The sequence below is a fragment of the Hemiscyllium ocellatum genome, chromosome 12 (assembly GCF_020745735.1).
Source record: "Hemiscyllium ocellatum isolate sHemOce1 chromosome 12, sHemOce1.pat.X.cur, whole genome shotgun sequence".
Classification (NCBI taxonomy): domain Eukaryota; kingdom Metazoa; phylum Chordata; class Chondrichthyes; order Orectolobiformes; family Hemiscylliidae; genus Hemiscyllium; species Hemiscyllium ocellatum.
In genome coordinates this window covers 67,320,623-67,343,447 of record NC_083412.1, presented here as the reverse complement: position 1 = coordinate 67,343,447, position 22,825 = coordinate 67,320,623, and the positions used below count along the sequence as shown (strand labels likewise).

The 22,825-nt window shown below is 41.6% G+C and overlaps 1 protein-coding gene across 1 annotated transcript in view; it reads right to left on the bottom strand.

The window, feature by feature from the left end:
* cblb (Cbl proto-oncogene B, E3 ubiquitin protein ligase) overlaps window positions 1-22,825 on the bottom strand; it is a 203,837-nt gene that overhangs the window by 93,747 nt on the left and 87,265 nt on the right. The window contains exon 2 of the mRNA XM_060833637.1: window positions 20,620-20,766. Coding sequence (XP_060689620.1) covers window positions 20,620-20,766 — 147 coding nt within the window. The remainder of the gene's footprint in view (window positions 1-20,619; window positions 20,767-22,825) is intronic.

The window sequence follows — 22,825 nt, the reverse complement described above, 5'->3', positions numbered from 1 at the left end:
GGGCAGCTCTCTATTACTGCAATATATTCAACCAAGTTATCTACTCTAGTATCCATAATCAGGGTTCATTGCAAAACATTTACAGCTCAGGCAAGTTTTCAACAACTGCATAGTCAAGTTTTACACTTCAGCTGATCTAATTCCATCAGTAACTTTATTTATTATCTTTGTCTTCATTTTTAACAAATTCAGCATTTATCCATCTGCCATATCTTTCTCTATTGCATTCCCTGGAGCTAATGTTTATCTGTCATTAACCTCTCCTCTATTAAGTCTGGACACATTTAAGACTTTCTTTTTACTGAACTTTTTTGAAGAGTTTTTCACTTATTTTACTTTCATTATCTCTTAACTGCATAATTACGTAGAATTTAAACACACAAAAATAAGCCACTCAGTCCAACTGGTCTCTGCTGGCATTTATCATCATCATAAATCTTTTCAATGTAGTCAGCATTTTCTCAGCTAATAACTTCCTTCTCTAGGTTTATTTTAGATTCCTTCTTACCAATGACATTTTATTCCCTTCCTCCACTGTGAAAACAGACACAAAACATTCACTTAACACTGACATTTCTATCATTTGCTTAGTGCCCATTATAGTCCCATCTGCATCAAGCTTTATTTATCTCATCTTCCTCCTCACTACTACTTCATTATACACTTTAATGGTTGTGTTTTGCCCTATTCTCATTTGCACCTTAGTTCGTTTCTTTTTTACCCCTTTGTTGTCTACCTAAATAGCTCCCAGAGTAATACTCAAACCTCCATACATTTAGATAAACCACAACCAAATAGCCTGATGCTAATCGTTACCTCATTTATTGACTGCAGTAGCTTCAGTACATAAATGTAGCATGTGGCATCTAACAATTTTGCATTACATCATATATTTATACATCATATTATACAGGGCGACAGCACAGAAAAAGGCCCTTCAAGCCCATGATGGTCAAAAAACAACTACCTAACTATTCTAACCCTACATCGTTGAATACTTCTCATATTCTGACTTTAGCCTTAGCTATTAGCAGTTCAATCCTTTATACCAGATTCCAATTATATAACTGAGTTGACCCTCTTGTCCAAAGACAATAAGATTAATACTCTTAAAATGTTCATAAACACTACAGTTCATAACAGTTAAAATCAATATTACTGTCATCAATGTGACACAGTCAGTCAAAACACTGACTGGAATATTTGAGACACAAAATTCCATTGCAAACAAGGTACAAAGATACTGAACAGATTTGTTGTGACATATAAAATGACTAACTAAATCAAAAAAAATTTCTAGATTATTCCAAAATAGATCCCATTATCCTGATCCCTTCTTCAAATCTTGTATTTTCAACAACTTTAAACATTTATCTAATTTTCTAAATAAGAGATGGAATAAATGTTCCTTGTTCCAACCTTTTCCACTCCCTGTGTAATGCATTTCCGCATAACAATAATCTTAACATACAATATTCCAAATTACCTTTTTCAAACTTAAGAAATATTTCAAATGAATAATTATTTTCAGTGAATCTGTAACCAGAGGTAGCATTCCCATTTTACTTGCTCTCTTGCTTTTGTAAATTTTCAAATCTCTACTTTGACCTCTCCACTCCAATGGAAATAGTCCTAGAATCCCATGTCCATGCTCACAAATAAATGGAAACCTCTGCAGGATCCATGGCTTTTGCATCCTTGCCATAAAAGAGTACCCAAATTGGACCTGAAGAGCCACCGAACTAATATTTAGCATGAATCCATCATTGACTCATTACTTTTACTCTGTGGTCCCAAATACTAAAAGCAAAAAGCCATAAAGAGGTCATAAGTGGGCAGCACGGTGGCACAGTGGTTAGCACTGCTGCCTCACAGCGCCTGAGACCCGGGTTCAATTCCCGACTCAGGCGACTGACTGTGTGGAGTTTGCACGTTCTCCCCGTGTCTGCGTGGGTTTCCTCCGGGTGCTCCAGTTTCCTCCCACAATCCAAAGATGTGCGGGTCAGGTGAATTGGCCATGCTAAATTGCCCGTAGTGTTAGCTAAGGGGTAAATGTAGGGGTATGGGTGGGTTGCGCTTCGACGGGTCGGTGTGGACTTGTTGGGCCGAAGGGCCTGTTTCCACACTAAGTAATCTAATCTAAAAAAGATCTATACACATTTATGTTTTTGGAAATTATAAACTTGAACCTCTAGGTGTCTCTGTTCATCCATATCCCTCAGTGCCTTTCTAAAAGGTTAGAGGAGTACATTTTTTTAAGCAAAGTATGAGAACATGCAGTCCAGCACAGCCTTACCTTCTAAGACAATAGCCTGACTGGGATCTAAGACATCTATATAACCCAGTTTTATCCATTGTTCATTGGTTGGGCTACCTACAGCCCCTATGAATCATCTTCAACTGAACTCCTCAGGAATATCACATATCAACCAGAGACTAACAGCTCATTAGTCGTGGTTAGGGATGGCAAGACTGAGGTTATGTTGGTGCTGCTGCTTTGGATTGTAGTTTGAGTCAAGTTGTGGTACTTAATCAGGAAAATACTTTGCAAATTGAGACCCATTGGAATCTAACTGGTCATGTCACAAGTCATCTGGGTAGTGTCCCTGAAAAATCAGGATATAATGTCCCCTTATATAAAGTATGTAATTGTCGTCCATGTTTTTCTTGCAAGGAGGTGTCACCTCACTTTGCAAAAGTCTATCCATTTTGAGAACATATCCATTCAGATATGCCAAACTTCCCACCTTTCCATCGGTAACAAACCTCAAAAAGAAGTTCAAGTTACACAGGGAATAAAAGTGAATACATAACTTGACCAAGGGTAAATTACTTCAAACCTACTACATTCCAAATAATACCCATTTGTCTGAATCTTTGATTTTCCAACCAATTTTCCTTTAGGCCATTAAAGATCCTCTTCTGTCTTATGTCAAATTATTTCAACAACTTTCACACAAAACCTGTGTGTCAAAAATTCAAATGAACTATACATACAATCTGTGAATAAATCTAAAGTACAGTCACTGCTGTTTTGTAAGCAAGATTGATAAATTACTATATAGCAAAGTTCTTCAGATGGGAACAAGTTAAATAATCAGTTTGCCTGTTTTTTTGGAATTGATTGAATGATGAATTTTGACAATAGAGAAACATTGGGAAGAGTTTCCAAAATAACTAGCTGGGAAGTGTCCTGCTGCAGTATCATAGTGAAGCAGTTTGGGAAACGTGTCCCACTGTCAGAATCACAGTGAAGCAGCCAAGGAAAACGTGAAAAAAATGACATTGGGCAAGAGGAGACAGCTTACAGCCTGTAAGGTCTTCATTTTGGGTTTAGAGTTTGTAAAGGCAATAATATAAAGGTGCAGAGAAGGACTCTAGACTAACTAATACTAATTACTTCTCTGGACTTTTACACTGATTTTAAGGGGACTCCAAAGGCTTAATTTAAAGGGTTGAGGAATGGAAGCTAAGCTCAAGGCCACAGTGTTCCTCTTGGTCTATGTGCGAACTAGGACACTGGCCAGAATGTGCTCCAAGTGTCTTCAGCTGCAGTTCCTAGAAGCCCAAGTTTCACAGCTGGAGCTATAGCTGTGAAGCATCCACAAGGCTAGATTATTTTAGACAACATAAACAAAGATGGCTCCACAGGCTAAGATTCCACGCACAAGGAGAAAATGGATGACCACCAGGTACAGTAAGATGACTAAGTATGGAGTGCAAGGATCCCTGTGGCCATTTACCTGAAAAACAGATAGACCGCTTTGGACATGGCCTTTCAGAGGAAAGTAGCAATAGCCAAATTTGTTGCACCACACAAGAGAAGAGGAAGCAGCCTGAGAAGCCTATAATAAAAAGGGAATTCATCCATAAGAGGAATAGAGAGACATTTCTGTAGCTGCAAACAAAACTCCAAGATGGCATTTCCTTTCCATGTGCTGGTCAAAAGTATTTCAGAGTGACAACGGGACATTCTGCAGTGGGAGGGTAAACAGCCCAGTGGCTGTGGTACACATCGGTACCAACAACAAAAGTTTAAATAAAAGGGATGAGATCATAAAAACAGAACACAGAGAGCAGAAAGCAAGTTTAAAAAGTAGGATCTCGAAGGCAGTGATCTCATTTTGCCATTTGCTAGTCAAGGTACAAATAGCAGAATATACCAGATGATTACGTGGCTGGAGAAATGATGTGAGGGGAGGTTTTCAGATCCCCGAGACATGGAGGCCAGTTCTGATGTGTGTGTGTGTGTTGGGGGGGGGGGGGGGGGGGGAGGAATACAAGTGCAGGACCAGAACTGATGCCTGAGGGAAATATTTGCAAGTGCAGACAGGCTTCAACTAAAATAGTAGGGGGATGAGAACCCAGAGAGAGAGATAGAGAGAGAGAGAGAGAGAGAGTGAGAGAGAGAGAGTGAGAGAGAGTGTGTGAGAGAGAGTGTGTGTGTGAGAGAGAGAGAGAGAGAGAGAGAGAGAGAGAGAGAGAGAGAGAGAGAGACAGAAAAGAAGGAAACAAAGGCAAAAACAAAAGATACCGTGGAAAATGCAAAGTGACAAGCAGAGAATTCAACCACAAACGTCAAACAAGGTATAATGCAAAATAATGCAGATGAGGCAAAGAATATTTTTTAAAGACATTAAGGTCTTGAGTTTTAATGCACAGAGTAATCACAATTAAGTAGATTTCTAATAAAGTCAATTAGTCATGCAAGTAGATATAAACAGATATGACATAACTGCCATTACAAACGTGGCTGCAGGGTGACCAGGGTTGGGAACTGAATATCCAGAGATATTGAGTTTTCAGACAGGACAAACAAAAAAAAAGAGAAAGGTGATGGGGTTGCAATTATGGATAAAGTCCTAATTAATAAAATTCCAAGGAAGATATTAGCTCTGGTGAAGTGAAATCTACATGATTGAGCTTAGAAACGCAAAGGGCAATAAATGATTGTGGGGGGGGGGGTTGTATATGGACCCCAATCTGTAATAGCAATGTTATAGAAGGCATTAAACAGGAAAGTAGAGTCAGAAGCAATAAAGATACAGCTTTAATTGTGGATGACTTTAACATGCATATAGATTGGGCTATTGAAATCAGTAGCAATAATGTAGAGGAGGCACAGGATGGGTTCTCACATAATTTTGATGTTTTCAAACCAACTAGAGAACAGAACATCATAGACTGGTATTGTAATAACAAAGGTATTATTGGCAAGGTCCCTTAGGGATGAGTGACCATTGTCGAATAAAATTCTTCATTAGTTTGGAGAGTAACAGTTGATTCTGAGACTAGGGTCCTGAATCAAAAAGGAAACTATAATGTTATGATAAACTGGGGAATGTTACTTATAAGGATACAATTCTTATATGAACCACAATGTAAGAATTCAATGGAAAATGTTTAAAAAAGAAAGGTTAATAGATGAACTACAACATATGTTCATTCCTGCCTGACAAAAATTAAAACAGGAAAGAACATAAGAACTAGGAGCAGGAGTAGGCCATCTGGCCCTTCAACCCTGCTCCACCATTCAATATGATCATGGCTGATCTTTTCATGGACTCAGCTCCACTTGCCCGCATTTTCATCATATCTCTTAATTCCCTCATTTTTCAAGAAAATATCTAAAAGCGATTCCTGAAGTTGCGTCAGCTATTTCCCCGGGCAAAGAATTCCATAGATTAACAATCCTCGGGGTGAAGAAGTTCCTTCTCAGTTCAGTTCTAAACCTGCATCCTCTAATCTTAAGGCCATGCCATCTTGTCCTAGTCTCACCTACCAGTTCCTCATATTTCAATCATATCCACTCTCTTCATAATTTTATGTTTCTATAAGATCCCTCCTCATTCTTCTAAATTCCAATGAATATAATCCCAGTCTACTCAGTCTCTCCTCATAAGCAAACCCTCTCAACTCCAGAATCAATCTAGTGAACCTCCTCTGCACCCCCTCCAGTGCCAGTGCATCCTTTTCTTAAGGAGACCAAATCTGCACAAAGTACTCCAGATGTTGCCTCACCAGCACCTTGTACAGTTGTAAAATTACCTCTGTTTTTAAACTCAACCCCTTCAGCAATGAGGGGAAAAATTCCATTTGCCTTCCTAATTACTTCTTCTACCTGCAAATCAACCTTCTGTAATTCATGTGCAAGGACACCCAGGTCCCTCTGCAAATAAGCATGCTGCAACTTTTTAACTATTCAAATAATAATCTATTTTGCTGTTACTCATACCAAAATGTATGACTTCACATTTACTAACATTGCTTTCCATCTGCCAGACCTTTGCCCACTCACTCAATGTCCCTCTGCAAAGTTTCACAGACCTCTGCACACTTTGCTCTGCCACTCATCTTAGTGTCATCTGCAAACTTTGACACCGTACTTGTGGTGCCCAATTCCAAATCATCGATATAAATTATAAAGAATTGTGGTCCAAATACCAATCCCTGAGGGATACCACTGGTCACTGATTGCCAGCCAGAATATCGCTCATTTATCTCCACTGTTTGCTTCCTTTCAGTCAACCAATCCTCTATCCACGCTAATAATCAACCCCTAACACCATGCAGCAGCCTCATGTGTGGTAACTTGTCAAAGGCCTTTTGGAAATCTCGGTACACCACATCCACTAGGTCCCCGTTGTCCAACTTGCTTGAAATGTCTTCATAGAAGTCTAAAGGATTGTGTAGCATAACCTGCTCTTTATGAACGCATGTTGCCTCCGTGCAATGATACAATTTTTTTTTGAGATGCCCTGCTATTTCTTTTTTGATAATAGACTCAAGCACCTTCCCCACTACAGAGGTTAAGCTCACTGGTCGAAAATTCTCCATCTTTTGTCTACTTCCCTTTTTAGCAGTGGGGTCACATTTACTACTTTCCAATCTGCTGGGACCACCCTAGAGTCCAGCAAATTGTGGAAAATTACAGCTAGTCCACCTGCTATTTCTCCAGCCATCTCTTTTAGTAACCTGGGATGCATTCCATCAGGGCCAGGAGACTTATCTGTCCTTAGCTAGCTCACCCAACACTAACTCTTTCGTAATAATAATTGTTGTTATGTCCTCACTTACCTTCATCTCTTTGTCACTTACTGGCATGTTATTAGTATACTCCACTGTGAAAACCGATACAAAATACCTGCTCAATGCCTCAGCTATTCATCATATCTCATAATAATTGCCCCTTCTCATCCTCTAAAAGGACCAAAATTTACTTTAGCCACTCTTCTTCGTTTTACATAGTTATAGAAACTTTTGATATTTGTCTTTATATTCTGTGCTAGTTTTTTTCTCATACTCTATCTTATTTTTCTTTACAGTTCTTTTTGTGGCTTTCTGCTGACTTTTAAAGTTTTCCCAATCTTCTCGATTCCTGCTGTTTTGGGCCACTTTGTATGCCTTCTCTTTCACTTTGACACCCATGGCAGATTATCCCTCCTCTTAGAGTCCTTCTTCTCACCGGAATATACCTTTGCTGAGCACTGCTCGTCAACTGTTGCACTATAAAGTCTCTGTTTCCAGTCTACTTTAGCCAGGTCCTCCCTCATTCTATCATAGTTCCCCTTATTCAAACACAGAATCCTGGTACTGGATTTGGTATTCATACTATTCAGTTGTATTTTAAATTCAACCATACAGTGGTCACTCCTTCCAAGAAGACCCTCAACTATGACATCATTAACTATTCATGCTTCATTACATAGGACCAGATCTAGGCTAGCTCCCCTCGTTGGTTCCATTACATGCTGCTCAAGAAATCTATCGCAGATTTACTCAACTCCTCCACCTCAAGGCTACTCTGGCTGAGGTGGTTTGACTAATTACATGCACATTAAAATCCCCCCCACCCCCACCATGATAAGAGCCGTACCATTTTTTGCAGGCATGTCAATTCGTTATTTCCGTGTTTATTGCCTGCCCCAATGTGATATTATTATTTGGTGGCCTATAGATTACACCGATCAGCGACTTTTTCTTGGAATTCCGAATTTCCACCCAAATGGATTTGACCTCATGCTCTATTGAACCTATATCATCTCAGAACTGCTCTGACGTTGCCCTTACATGTCAGAGCTACACAACCTCCCTTGCATTCCTGTCTGTCCTTCCGAATAGTCTAGTGTCCCTGGATAGTTAATTCACAGTCATGACCATTCTGTAACCATGTCTCCATGATGGTTATCAAATCATATTCGTTCACGATAATTTGTGCCGCTAACTCATCAATCTTGCTACAAATGCTACGAGCACTCAAATAAAATGCCGTTATGCTAGCTTTCTTACTGTCATAATTCACAACATCGTATATCTCCTGAGTTATCCTTCATTTCTGGGCGGCACGGTGGCACAGTGGTTAGCACTGGTGCTTCACAGCACCTGACACCCGGTTCAATTCCCGACTCAGGCGACTGACCGTGTGGAGTTTGCACGTTCTCCCTGTGTCTGCGTGGGTTTCCTCCGGGTGTTCTGGTTTCCTCCCACAGTCCAAAGATGTGCGGGTCAGGTGAATTGGCCATGCTAAATTGCCCATAGTGTTAGGTAGGGGTAAATGTAGGGGTATGGGTTTCGCTTCGGCGGGTCGGTATGGACTTGTTGGGCCAAAGGGCCTGTTTCCACACTGTAAGTCTAATCTAATCTTTGCTTCTTTCATAGTCTGCCTTGAACTTAAACCCTCCTGCATACATGCTAACCTGCTGCTTACTTTTTCATTTATCACCATACTTCCTGTTGTTTTCCCCTTCCTTTTCCCCCGACTCACAAGTTTAAAGTCCTAGTGACCACTCTATTTATCCTTTTCACTATAACACTGGTTCCAGATTGGTTAAGGTGGAGACCGTCCATCGGTACAGATCCCCCGAGTTCCAAAACAGATGCCAATGCCCCTTGAAATGGAACCTCTCTTTCCCACACCACTCCCTTAGCCATATATTTACTTCCCTAATTTTCTTGTCCCTAAGCCAATTTGCAAGTGGTTCAGGCAATACTCAGGAGATTATGACCCTTGAGGACCTGTTCCTTAATTTCTAAGGTAAATAACAAAGAGAAATTATGAAAGTAATAGATCTGAGGAAAGAGCATGCAAATTGGTTCAAACAAAAATCAGTAGAAGTGACAACTGGGAGCAGTTCTGAATTCAGCAAAGGAGAACTAGTCATTTGGATACAGAACTGGCTCAAAGGTAGAAGACAGAGGATGGTGGTGGAGGGTTGTTTTTCAGACTGGAGGCCTGTGACCAGTGAAGTGCCACAAGAATCGGTGGTGGGCCCTCTACTTTTTGCCATTTACATAAGTGATCTGGATGCGAGCAAAGGAGGTACAGTTAGTAAGTTTGCAGATGACACCAAAATTGGAGGTGTAGTGGACAGCGAAGAGGGTTACCGCAGATTACAACAGGATCTGGACCAGATGGGCCAATGGGCTGAGAAGAGGCAGACGGAGTTTAATACAGATAAATGCGAGGTGCTGCATTTTGGGAAAGCAGACCTTAGCAGGACTGTACACTTAATGGTAAGGTCCTAGGGAATGTTGCTGAACAAAGAGACCTTGAAGTGCAGGTTCATAGCTCCTTGAAAGTGGAGTTGCAGGTAGATAGGATAGTGAAGGCGGCGTTTGGTATGCTTTCCGTTATTGGTCAGAGTATGGAGTACAGGAGTTGGGATGTCATGTTGCAGCCATATAGAACAGTGGTTCGGCCACAGTTGGAATATTGCGTACAATTCTGGTCTCCATCCTATCGGAAAGATGTTGTGAAAATTGAAAGGTTCAGAAAAGATTTACCAGGGTTGCCTGGATTGGAGGATTTGAGCTACAGGAAGAGGCTGAACAGACTGGAGCTGTTTTCCCTGGAGCGTCGGAGGCTGAGGGGTGACCTATAGAGGTTCACAAAATTATGAGGGGCATGGATAGGATAAATAGGCAAAGTCTTTTCCCTGGGATCGGGGAGTCCAGAACTAGAGGGCATAGGTTTAGGGTGAGAGGGGAAAGATATAAAAGAGACCTGAGGGGCAACGTTTCACGCAGAGGGTGGTACGTGTATGGAATGAGCTGCCAGACGAAGTGATGGAGGCTGGTACAATTGCAACATTTAAGAGGCATTTGGATGGGTATATGAATAGGAAGGGTTTGGAGGGATATGGGCCGGGTGCTGGCAGGTGGGACTAGATTGGGTTGGGATAACTGGTCAGCAGGGACAGGTTGGACCGAAGGGTCTGTTTCCATGCTGTACATCTCTATGACTCTATGACAAAGAGATTCATTTAAAGGGGGAAAAAGTACAAAAGTAAACTTGTATGGAACAAACTGACTGTAAAAGCTTATGTATATAAAGTGAAAAAGATTAGAGAAGACAAATGTAGGCCACTTACTGCCAGAAACAGGGGAAGTTATAATGGGAAGCAAAGATGTGGCAGACCAACTCAATAGATATTTTGGTACTGTCTTCACAAAGACACAAATAACACTCAAAACTTTGGGGAACAAAATCTAGTAAGAGAGATGAACTGAAGGAAATCAGTATAAGTAGGGAAATGGCATTGGGGAAAATGGTGGGATTAAAGGCAACTAAATCCCCCAGGTCCAATTATCTAAACCAGGAACTGAACCTAGGAATAGCTGATGCATTTGTAGTCATCCTTCAAGCTTCTTATAGATTCAAGGATAGCTAATATAACAACGCTATCTAAAATAGCGGAGCATTTGGAAAACAGTGACAGGATCAGACAGAGTCAGCATGGATTCCCAAAAGGGAAATCATGACTGGCAATCATGATTGACAAATCTACTGCGTAGAGTTGATAACTGGAGAGCCAGTGGATGTGGTTTACTTGGGTTTTCAGAAGGCTTTCAATTAAGTCCCACATAAGCGATTAGCATGTGAAATTAAATGCATGAAATTGGGATGGAGTACAAGTTGGTAGACAGGAAACAAAGAGTATGAATAAACAGACCTTCTTCTGAGTGGCAGCCAGTGATTAATGGGGTACCACAGGGAACAGTGCTTCGACTCCAGCTATTCACAATATATATTAATGATACAGATGAGGGAACTAATCGTACTATCGTCAAGTTAGCAGACAAAGCTAGATGGGAGAATGAACTGTGAGGAGGATGCAGAGATGCCTTTGTATGATTTAGACAATTTGAATGAGTGGTTTGGCAGGTGAGGTATAATGTAGATAAATGTGTAAATAACGTAGATAAATAAATAAATAGGTAAGACCGCACCCAAAGTGCAGTTTTGGTTTCCTTATCCGAGGTAGGATGTTGTGACTCTGGAAGGTGTGCAACAAAGGTTAACCAAATTTAGTCCTGGAATGGCAGGACTGGAATATGAAGAGAGACTGGATCAGTTAGAACAATTCTATGATTCTATTTTTACTGGAGCTTCGAAGAATGAGGCAGATTCCCAAAGAAATCTATAAAACACCTGACAGGTAGAATTAGACGGGATATACACAGAAAGGATGTTCCCAATGACTGGGGAGAGTGATGGATCACAGCTTAGGGTTATGTGTTAGGCTATTTAGGACTCAGATCAAAGAAAGTTCCTCACCCAGAGCATTAAATCCGTGGGATTTTCTGCCACAGAAAGTAATTAAGCCAAAATATTGAATATTTTCAAGGAGTTAGATAGAGCCATAGAGATGTACAGCAGTCCATGCTGACCAGATATCCCAACCAAATCTAATCCCACCTGCCAGCATCCAGCCCATATCCCTCCAAACCCTTCCTATTCATATACCCATCCAAATGCCTCTTTAATGTTGCAATTGTACCAGCCTCCACCACTTCCTCTGGCAGCTCATTTCATACATGTACCACCCTCTGCGTGAAAAAGTTGCCCCTTAGGTCTCTTTTATATCTTACCCCTCTCACCCTAAACCTGTGCCCTTCGAGTTCTTAGGGCTAAAGGGATCAAACACTACAGGGAGAAAGCAGGAACAGGATACTGTTGAATGATCAGCCATGATCACACCAAATGATGGAGCAGACTCGAATAGCCTACTCATGCTCCTTTTTAAAATGTTTTTATGTAACTCACTATTCTTCAAAAGTTGCAATGAGATCTTTTAGGTTTATTTAAAAGGCAGACAGGTTTCAAGTTAACTTATGTCAAAAAGAAATTATGCAATTTCTAAGTATTCTGATCTTAACGCACCTCATATGACCTCTAATTCTTTTATCAACCACATTAAATCTGCATTACATACAAAGGTGACTACATTTCAACAATATTTCATTGACTGAGCAGCACGTTAGAATATCCTGAGGTTATGAAGGGCAGTGTGAAATGCTAGTCTTTCTCATTTTTCCAAAATGAGATTCTCAACATTACTCAAATGCAGCTATTCAAATAACAGATACAATTTTTTTTTAAAACCTCTGATTAGCCACAAATTTGAGTCCATTAGTCATTTCTAGCTTCTTCAATATACTGCTTTGGTGGTTGTTTAGAGTGAACTATATATTCTTGATAATCCACTAACCTGAATATATTTTAGAAGCTTCTTTCTTCTCTGACAAATGAGAAGAAAAAGAAAGAGGTTATTTTGTCCCACATGGTGATCCTAGGCTCACGAACATGGGCAGACAATTATGAAACTCACTTCTGGCAATACATACCTATTGTATTATAAGATCTGTGAGATTATCTGTCCTCAGTAAGGCTTCTGGTGTGCTGTCTTAAGCATATTCATGAACAAACAACTTACCTTGGGCATGGAAACTTGAGTGCAGCACAATTTACTTTTAAACCTTTAGCCAAATTAGCTTGCCAGATATACTCAACCAGTGACCAGGTTTATTTTAAGAAAGGTTGAAAAATTTGGAAAGAGGATTTCAATTTCACTGACCCTTCCCAAAACTGAGGAAGGGTGATCGGACCAGAAACATTAACTCTGATTTCTCTGCACAGGTGCTGCCAGACCTGATGAGCTTTTCCAGCAATTTCTGTTTTTATTTCAATCTTTTCCTTGTTATGTTAATATATCAAAGTATTCGTTCAGATACATTGGATCAGATTTGGTCCTTTCATAAAGTGTATGCACCGTTATTCATAAAGAAGTTGCTACTGTGTCTTAATTATCTGCCAGGATTTTTAAGGGGAAGGAATGTCAGAGGAGTTGGAAAGGAAGAGAAAGACCAAAAAAAACAGGTATTTGACCCAAACATTCCACTGAGTTCCTTCAAATGGCGAAATTTCTGGGTTCTTTTGTGTTTTAACATTTTGCACAACTTCAAGGAACAACCAAGAAAGAAAACTCTGAATAAAGCCTCAAGCACCCAAAGGAAAATGAAAGGTGAAGACTAAAGATTTTTTTCTCCAGGAAGGAATAAGAAATGTTAACAATCTGGATTATATATTGAGTTAAATAGTTGGAGGGCTTTTGGAGGTAAACACTGTTTAGATTTTGCTTTTCAAACAATACTGACTTTCTTTTATAGAGTCATAGAGCACGCAAATAGGCCTTCCAGCCCAACCTGTCCCATGCTGACCAAGTTTCCCAAACCAAACTAGTCCTGTATGCCCATCATTCCATATATTCCATCCCTTCATCACCACAGGGGATCTCCCAACCACAGTCTCCAACTTCATAGTCCCGAAACCCCACATCGCCTGGTTGTACCTCTTACGAAAAATTCACAAACCTGACGACTGCCCCAGTCGACCCATCGCCTCCGTCTGCTCCTGCCCCCCTGAACTTATCCCTTCATATCCTGACATCATCCTGTCCCACTTGGTATGTACCCCTCACATACATTCAGGTCACCACTCACGCCCTCCACAACTTCCATTTCCCTGGCCCCCAAAGCCTCATCTTCACTATATCCAGTCCCTGCACACGTCCATCCGCTGTGGTGAAAACCTTCAACCCCTGCGGTTCTTCCTCTCCCGCTGACCCAACTAGTACCCCTCCACCAACACACTCATTCAATTGCCTGAACTGGTCCTCACCCTCAACAACTACTCCTTCGAATCCTCCAACTTTCTTCAGACTAAAGGGGTAGCCATGGACACCCACAAAGGCCTCAGCTTTACCTGCCTCTTCCAGGAATACGTGGAACTGTCCATCTTTCATAGTTGCACGAACACCTTTTCCTTCACTACACTGACTACTGTATTGGTGCCACCTCATGCTAGACTATCCTGGATATCTCCCTCCTCTTCCTGGATCTCTGTCTCCATTTTAAACTCCGATAGCTACCTGGACTATACCTCCTCCCATCCTGCTCCTGTAAAAACGCTATCCCTTACTCCCAATCTCTCTGCCTCCACCGTATCTGCTCCCAGGAGGAGCAATTCCACTCCAGAACATCCCAATGGCGTCCTATTTCCAGGACCGCAGTTTCCCCTCCCACATGGTCGACAATGCCCTCCAGCACATCTCCACCACCCTTGAACCACACCCCTCTAACTACAACAAGGGTAGAACCCCCCCCCCAGTCCTCACCTGACCAATGTCCATCCTTGCATTTCTGCCACCTACAGGCTGATCTCACCACCAGAGATATATTTCCATTTCCATCCCCATCCCTATCAGTATACCGCAGAGACCATTCCCTCAACAACTCCCTCATTAGGTCAACGCCTCCCCCCCCCCCCCCAAGCAATCCACCCTTCACTCCCAGCACCTTCCCTTGCTGCTGGGAGAGGTGTAAAACCTGTGCCCACACCTCCCCTCTCACCTCCATCCAAGGCCCCAAAGGATCCTTCCACATCCAGAGATTTTCCTTCACATCCAAACACCTCATCTATTGTGTCTATTGCTCTTGATGTGGTTTCCTCTACAGTGAGAAGACAGGATGCCAACTTGCAGAATGTTTCAGAGAACATCTCTGGGACACAATCACCAAACAACTGCACTGCCCTGTGGCTGACCACTTGAACTCCCCCTCCCACTCTGCCAAAGACATGTAAATCCTGGGCTGCCTCTGCTGCCAAATCCTAGCTACTGGATGAGTGGAGGAAGAACACCTCATCTTCTGCCTTGCTACCCTCCAACCACATGGCATCAACAGCAATTTCACCAGTCTCCTCATCTCCCCTCCCCCCACCTCCTCCCAGATCTAGCCCTCCACTTTGGCAGTGCCCACTTGAACTATCCATCTTCCTTTCAACCCATCTGCTCCACACTCCATTCCAACCAATCACCTTCACACCCCCCCACCTGCATCTACCTAATGCCTTCCCAGCTACCTTCCTCCCAGCCCCACCTCTCCCTCTTATTTATCTCTCAGCCCCTTTCCTCACGTCACCGCTCTCCCCTTCCCCTCCACCCCGCACATTCCTGATGAAGGGCTTATGTCCGAAACAACGTCAACTCTCCTTCTCCTCGGATACTGCCTGACCTGATGTGCTTTTCCAGCACCACACCTTTCAATCCCATCTCTGAACCACACTCTGTGAAAAAGTTGCCACTTAGATCCTTTTTAAATTTTTCCCGTCTTACCTTAAATCTTTGCCCTATAGTTTTGAAGCTCCCCCACCCCAAGGATTGTCTATTCACCCAATACTTGCCTCCCATGATTTTACATACTTCGAAAAGGTCACCAGTCAGTCTCCGACACTCCAGTGAATAAGTTCCCAGCCTATTCAGCCTCTGTACGTAGGTGAGATCCTCCAACCCTGGCAACATCCTTTAAATCTTTTCTGAACCCTATCAAGGTTCATAACATCTTCCAATAACAGGGCAACCAGAACTGTACACAGTAATCCAAAAGTGGCTTCACCAATGTCCTGTACATCTCCAACCTTTGATCAAGATGGCAACGGCGGAGTAGGCAGCATTCAGGATCCTGAGCCAGAGGTTCATCCATCCTGTCCGTTTTTCGGTTGTTTTCTTTTTAAATTTTTCTTTTCATTTTTGCTTCAAACTTACCGTCCAAGACATGCAACATCAGCGACAACAGCATCGATGAGGAAGACGAAAGGCAGCTTCATCGGGATCCAAAGCATGATAGTGGTCTGGTGAGCCTGGTATAGGACTCTGGCAGATGGCATTGAGGCAGCTGTTGGAGCCCAGAACAGGAGTCTGGCAGACGGCATCGATAAAGCAGCTGGCAGAGAGGCGGGTACAGGAGCCGACATCGGCTGCAGCATCAGCTGCTATTCTGGCAGCAGCAAAACATGGCACCTGAGCAACAGCAAATTTGATACAGCTTGGTTCCAGTGCTGGCAGCACTGAAACAGTGGCAGAAGGGTTATGGACTCTCTTAAAGATTTATCTTGTCTTTACTCTTAAACTTTTCAAAATGGTGCTGGATAATGTAGACAATAGAAGCTTTTCACTGTATTTTACTACATTTTCACTGTAAAATACACATGACAATAAATCATTCATTCATTCACCATGATGCCCCAACACCTACACTCAATGGTCTGATAAATGAAGGCAAGCATGCTAAACACTTTCTTAACTACCTTGTTAAGAAATTTCAAGGAAAAATGTACCTGAACCCCTTGGTGTCTCTGTTCAACAATGCTACCTGACCCTACCATCAACAAGTCCTGCCCTTTTTTATCTTACCAAAATGCAATACCTCACATTTATCCAACTGAAACTCCATCTGCCACTCATTGTCCCATTGGTCCAATTGATCAAGATCCCTTTGTAATTTAGATTACATTCCCTACAGTGTGGAAACAGGCCATTCAGCCCAACCAGTCCACACCGACCCTCCGAAGAGTAACCCACCCAAACCCATTTCCTTCTGACTAATGCACCTAACACTATGGGCAATTTAGCATGGCCAATTCACCTGACTTGCACATCTTTGGACTTTGGGAGGAAACCAGAGCACCCGGAGGAAACCCATGCAGACACGGGAAGAATGTGCAAACTCCACAAAGACAGTCGCCCAAGGCTGGGACCCTTGTGCTATGAGGCAGCAGTGCCAACCACTGAGCCACCGTGCCATCCATCTTAAATAATCTTCTTCACTGTCCCCTATACCACCAATTTTGGTATCATCCACAGATGCACTAACCATGCTTCCTAAATTCTTATTCAAATCATTTGCACTGATCCCTGTGGAACACCTCTGGTTACAGGTCTCCAGTCTGAAAAACAATGCTACACCACCACCCTCAGTCTCCTACCATCAAGCGATTTTGTATCTAATTTGCAAGCTCTCGCTGAATCCCATGAATCATGTACTAACTAATCTACTATGTGGAACTTAGACAAAGGTTTTAGTAAAGTCCTGTACACAATGTCTACCGCTTTGCCCTCATCTATCTTTTTGGTCATTTTGTCAGAGAACTGGTCTACATGGCCTATAATTCAAAATACACCAGAATAATCTTTATTTATAACGAGTTTGTGCTAAAAACACATATTTAAGAGTGTTCACGGGAAATTAAACAACTATACATTATCATTCCTATACTACAAGATACGATTACTATTGGGAAGACAGATGGATTTTTAACAAAATTGAAAATGGTTAGATGTCAGCAATTATGCCAGCTCTCTATTCCAGATTTCAAATCTAATGGCCTAACTGTGACCATATAACCACTGGAGATCGTCATCTGGTTCACTAATGTCATAGGGAAGGAAATCTGCCATCTTTATCTGGTCTGACCTAGATGTAACTGCAGAATCACAGCAAAGTGGTAGACTCTTAGCTGCCCTCTGACCAGTTAAGGATGAGCACTAAATGTTAGCCCAGTCAGTGACACCTACATAACATGAACAAATCATTTTTTAAAACGTATTCTTATGGCTCAACACAACATTGGCCTTTACTGCCCAATTTGCAAGTTTATTAAAAAATGAACAAAACGCAGAAGCAATCTGAAATTCATAAGGCAAACTGAACAATTTGAAAAGAAAGTTCTAGAGAAAGTCAGCAACTCTGGCAGCATCTGTGGGCAGAGAAACAGTTAATGCCTAGAGTCTACTCTGACGCTTCTTCAAAACTGGATTTGGAAGTTTGCTTTTATATAGCAAACAATTTACCCCTTACATTGCTTTTGTTGTTAAAACCTCATCACAGAAATGTGTTCCACTAAACTGTGACTATTTTACATAACCCACACATGATAGCAGACCAATATCATCAACTTCTTCCAGTCATAGACCTGCAAGTCTGTAAAATCACAACTCAGGGCTAAATTCACAGCATTCACTCCTAGTCATTTCTCCAGTTTCCTCATTTCCCTTCACCCCACCTTGTCTCAGTCGATTCCCTTGAACCTAGCACCGCCCTCCTAACCTGCAATCCTCTTCCTGACCTCTCCGCCCCCAACCCACTCCGGCCTATCACCCTCACCTTGACCTCATTCCACCTATCACATCTCCATCGCCCCTCCCCAAAGTCCCTCCTCCCTACCTTTTATCTTAGCCTGCCTGGCACCCTCTCCTCATTCCTGATGAAGGGCTCTGGCCTGAAACGTCGAATCTCCTGTTCCTTGGATGCTGCCTGACCTGCTGTGCTTTAACCAGCAACACATTTTCAGATCAAATCAAATACCAAATCTTGCCATATCCAGTCATCAACATTGGCAGGCAACTAAACCACGGATAAGGAGAGGTGGGTCCACGATCATCATCATCCTCCTCCGCCTCTAAAAGGCGGAGCCAAACACATCCGTTCTAATTATAAGACTGACAAACGAGTGACCCTCCATCTAGAAGTGCCAAAAGTACCTTTCCCTGAGCTTTCCATAAGCCATGCAATTTGATACACTCCACATGATATGACAAAACAGCTGACTGCACTGGATTCAGCAAAGAATGTACGCCCCAACAACATAACAGCTAGACAACTGAAAGCCTGTGCTCCAAAGCATGACACTCCTAGATAGTTGCAGTTTATCTACCAAACAGGCATTTACTCTGTGATGTGAAAAATTGCCCAAATGTTTCCTGTGCAGAAAATACAAGGCAAATCCAATCTGGCCAATTACCTCTCCATGAGCAAAATGTCACCAAATGACAGCGATAACCTGCTCATCAGCACCCAGTTTGGACTCCACAAGGATAGCTTTGCTGCATAGTTCAGTACATTCAAGGCTAACACATAGCTATTTCAGGTCTCAAGGGAGAGGACAAAAAAGTCAAGTAATGCACTAGATCAGTTGTGTTTGTGCTGAATGGCAACAGGCTATACTGTCCACTTCTGTTGCTATTTCTTATGTTCTGTTTCCAACTAGAGATACTCTAATCAACTCCACTTGACATTGAACGGAATCATTCTTGTTAATTTCTCCAACATCAAAATCATGGACAAAGTGGTCACCATGCAACAGAAACTTTACGGAAATAGCCACATATTGCAATTATAAGAACAAATCAAAGGTTGGTTATTTTGCTGCAAATGACTCAACGCCCAATTTCCCCAAACCCTTTCTACCATCTAAAGACAGAAGTCACAAGTATGATAGATTCTATCGAGGGTGCAGGCCCAACACTCAAAGATAAAGCAACCTGCTTGAATGCTGGCCCATCACCTGAAATATTTATGCCATCAACCACCAGCATATTTTATTGAAATGTACAAAATTGAGAAAGTGCACTGGAACAACTCATGAAACATTTGTCAATCGCACCTACTAAAGCTGAAAGCTCTATCACCCACAAAGAGCACAGAAAATGTGTGGGAACACATAACCTTCAAGATTGTTAAGTTATAAGTAGCCTGGAAACATACCATCCTTACATCATCATGTGGTCAAAACCCTGAAAGATCCTTGTTGACAACACAATGCAAATGCATAAATCATGAAAAATACGATGGTTTAAGAAGGCTCATCCTCCATGTTCTCAAGGGAATTAGGGACGGTCAATGAATGCTGGCCTTGTCAGTGGCATTAACATCCCACAAACAAAGGGGGAGAAAAGCAGAAGCTGATAGACTTCTGCTACCAAAAGTGTTTCAAAATTCACAATGAAAGTGGTGTTTCAATTGAGGGTCTAAACATTTGTATATTGCACAGTGACCGGTTATTGCACCTTATCTGTAAATCTACTGCTGCGATGAAGCAGTCAAACTATGAAATGCTGCAAAGGTCAAACCAGAGAAGATAATCTATATGTATTGGAAGAATCTAGAGAAGTAGCAAAAAGCAGCAACAACAGCATTTCTCAATTAAACTGTATAACGATGCAATGCATGAGAGTTTGGGTAATGTCTTTCTTCATGCACGACAGGGCAATAATTAATGTGTTATTAGGGATTGTTGCGAAAAATTTACATTGTCTCAGCAGAGTATTAGGTAACAGAATAAAATTCATCTCTAGGTCAGCTGGCTGTAAGGGTATTAAATTAATTAAACAGTTTCTATTAAGTGGGTTCTGAGCTTTGATCAAATGCACAACTGCACTCAAAATTCAGTTCAAAACTACCACTCAAGTCTCACTCAAAAGGCATGAAGATAAACAAAAAAAGCTATCATAGGAAGATGTGTTGAGATTGGCAAGTATATCGTGCTAAGCCAGTTTGCAACACTGACAACTGCAAAAGCACTCCTTTTCTCAGCACTGACACGATTCACTTTGATCAGAACATGGTTGAAGGATTATTTTGTTAAAAAGCAATTCTACAGTTATGAGAAACTTGCAATTTGAAAAATAACCATTCTATGTTCAAAAAAGCCTTCATACTCACTTGTCATCAAAAGCCCATTTCCAAAATTCAGCAGCATCTGCCTTTGTGATGCGAAAATTGTCACCCTGAAAATGGCCAGATGGGAAAATGGCCTTGATTTCTGCCAGCATGTGACTAAAGATGAGTGAGAGCTTTGTAAGATTCCTCCTAGAAAAGAAACAGACAAATTATTTTAGTGTACCCTAAAACAGATAGTCATATATCATTTAGCATGTTGAAATAGCAAAACAAAACTGAGCACACATAAACTTTGCAGTTTTCAAATTTGATACACTACTGGAGGAAATAGTTGTTAAGTTTAATAAAGCTTATTTTGTGCCTCTCTTACCAAGCTGTTCCTCACGCGCACAGAGCCACCTCTCAAGCCCATGAAGGTTCTATCTTTGACTGCCATCTCTTCCTCATTCACATGGTACTTATGAGCATAAACATCCTGATGTAAATTTTTTTAAGTCAACTTGCTCCGAGATGTTATGATGCACCTCTGGAACTGTGGAACTTGAGTGCAGGGCATCCAGGTCAGGCGTAGGTTCACAATCACTGGACCACAACAGCCCAGACCAACCCCCATGTACTGTACACAGATAAAATCTAGTCACCTGTCACTGACTCTGACAACTTCAGACTCAATTATTTCAAAGCTTTCCTGGCTGCATTTCCATCTACAGCCTTAGTAAACTTCTGATCATTCAAACTCAACTGATTAGATTAGATTAGATTCCCTACAGTGTGGAAACAAGCTCTTCGACCCACAAGTCCACACCAACACTCCAAAGAGTAACCCACCCAGACCCATTTCCCTCTGACTAATGCACCTAACACTGTTGTGTAATTAAGCATGGCCAATTCACCTGACCTGCACATCTTTGGACTGTTGGAGGAAGCCGGAGCACCCAGAGGCAGACATGGGGAGAATATGCAACTCCACACAGACAGACACCTGAGGCGGGAACTGAACCCGAGTCCCTGGTGCTGTGAGGCAGCAGTGTTAACCACTGAGCCACCGTGCCACCTGTGCTTGCACAAATCACACTTACAAATCACCCTACCCTCAGCAACATACAATGGCTAGTTCTCCAATGCCTTTCTACATTTTCCTTGACCTTGAACTTAGAATATTTATCTTGCTTAAACTCCTTCACATCATTTCTCCGCATTTGTTACAACCCCCACACAAGAACATTTCATGGGAAAACGTTTTATGGCCTCATAACTTCTATATTGTTATTAACCCGAAGAACAATTCAAGTTGCTTCAAAGCTTGCATTTAAAAGTTTTAAAATCAGAGTAGCATTTGGCTTGTTCACAATACAAACAACATTTAAAAATGTGCTTCAGGAAGGCAAGAATCTGACATGATACTGAGCAAAAAATGACCCACCTAGCTTGGTAATGCTAGTTTCTCTCCCTCACATCAATGCTCACTAACCTAACTCACAACAGTCTTCGCTTCCTCTTTGCAGCTACTGAGTTCACTTGACATGCTCAGTCTCAGAGGGAAAACAGCCTACTCTTGCTCCCATTTCTTAGGCTTCACTGCTAACATACAGCAATTTCCTTGCTTGTGTTTCTATTTTAGTATTAGTCTTTTAAAACATTTCACAGATTATCAAGGAGTTGATGTAAGGCAGCACAATTCAGTCAGTAAAGTTAACAGTAGATAACTAAATTGAAGTTGCAAGATTTGTGGTATCACTATGAGACCAGTGGCCCATTATTGGAAAGGCAAGTTGGAACACTTTGAATTCCGTGTAGCCATTGAGCAGCTGTTAAGGTTGCAGAACTCAAGATGCAAGAGAAGGCTGAAAAAATTAAAGAAGCTTGAAACATGGATGGGAGAGGAATGATGGAACATAAAAGATTACAAAACGATTATTTGACAGCCCAATGAGTCATGAAGTTGAAGTGCAAATCACTTCCCAGAAGCACGAGGGCTACGAACACTACCATTGGTGGGAGGTAAAGTTGAGCCTATGGCAGTGGCATCATCCATGTGGTTCAAAAAAATTAATGTCACAATCGATGTCAGCACTAAAGCATAACCAACAACAAAATCACTTGACTAGTAATCCACAAGTTGCACTGGGAACTAGAGTTTTACAGGCGAAATGACCTCAAAATTAAAATGAGCATGGCAAAAAATATCATACACTATTTTAGTTGCTTACCTAAGTAACTAACAACAGTTCTAGGTCAACTGACATGC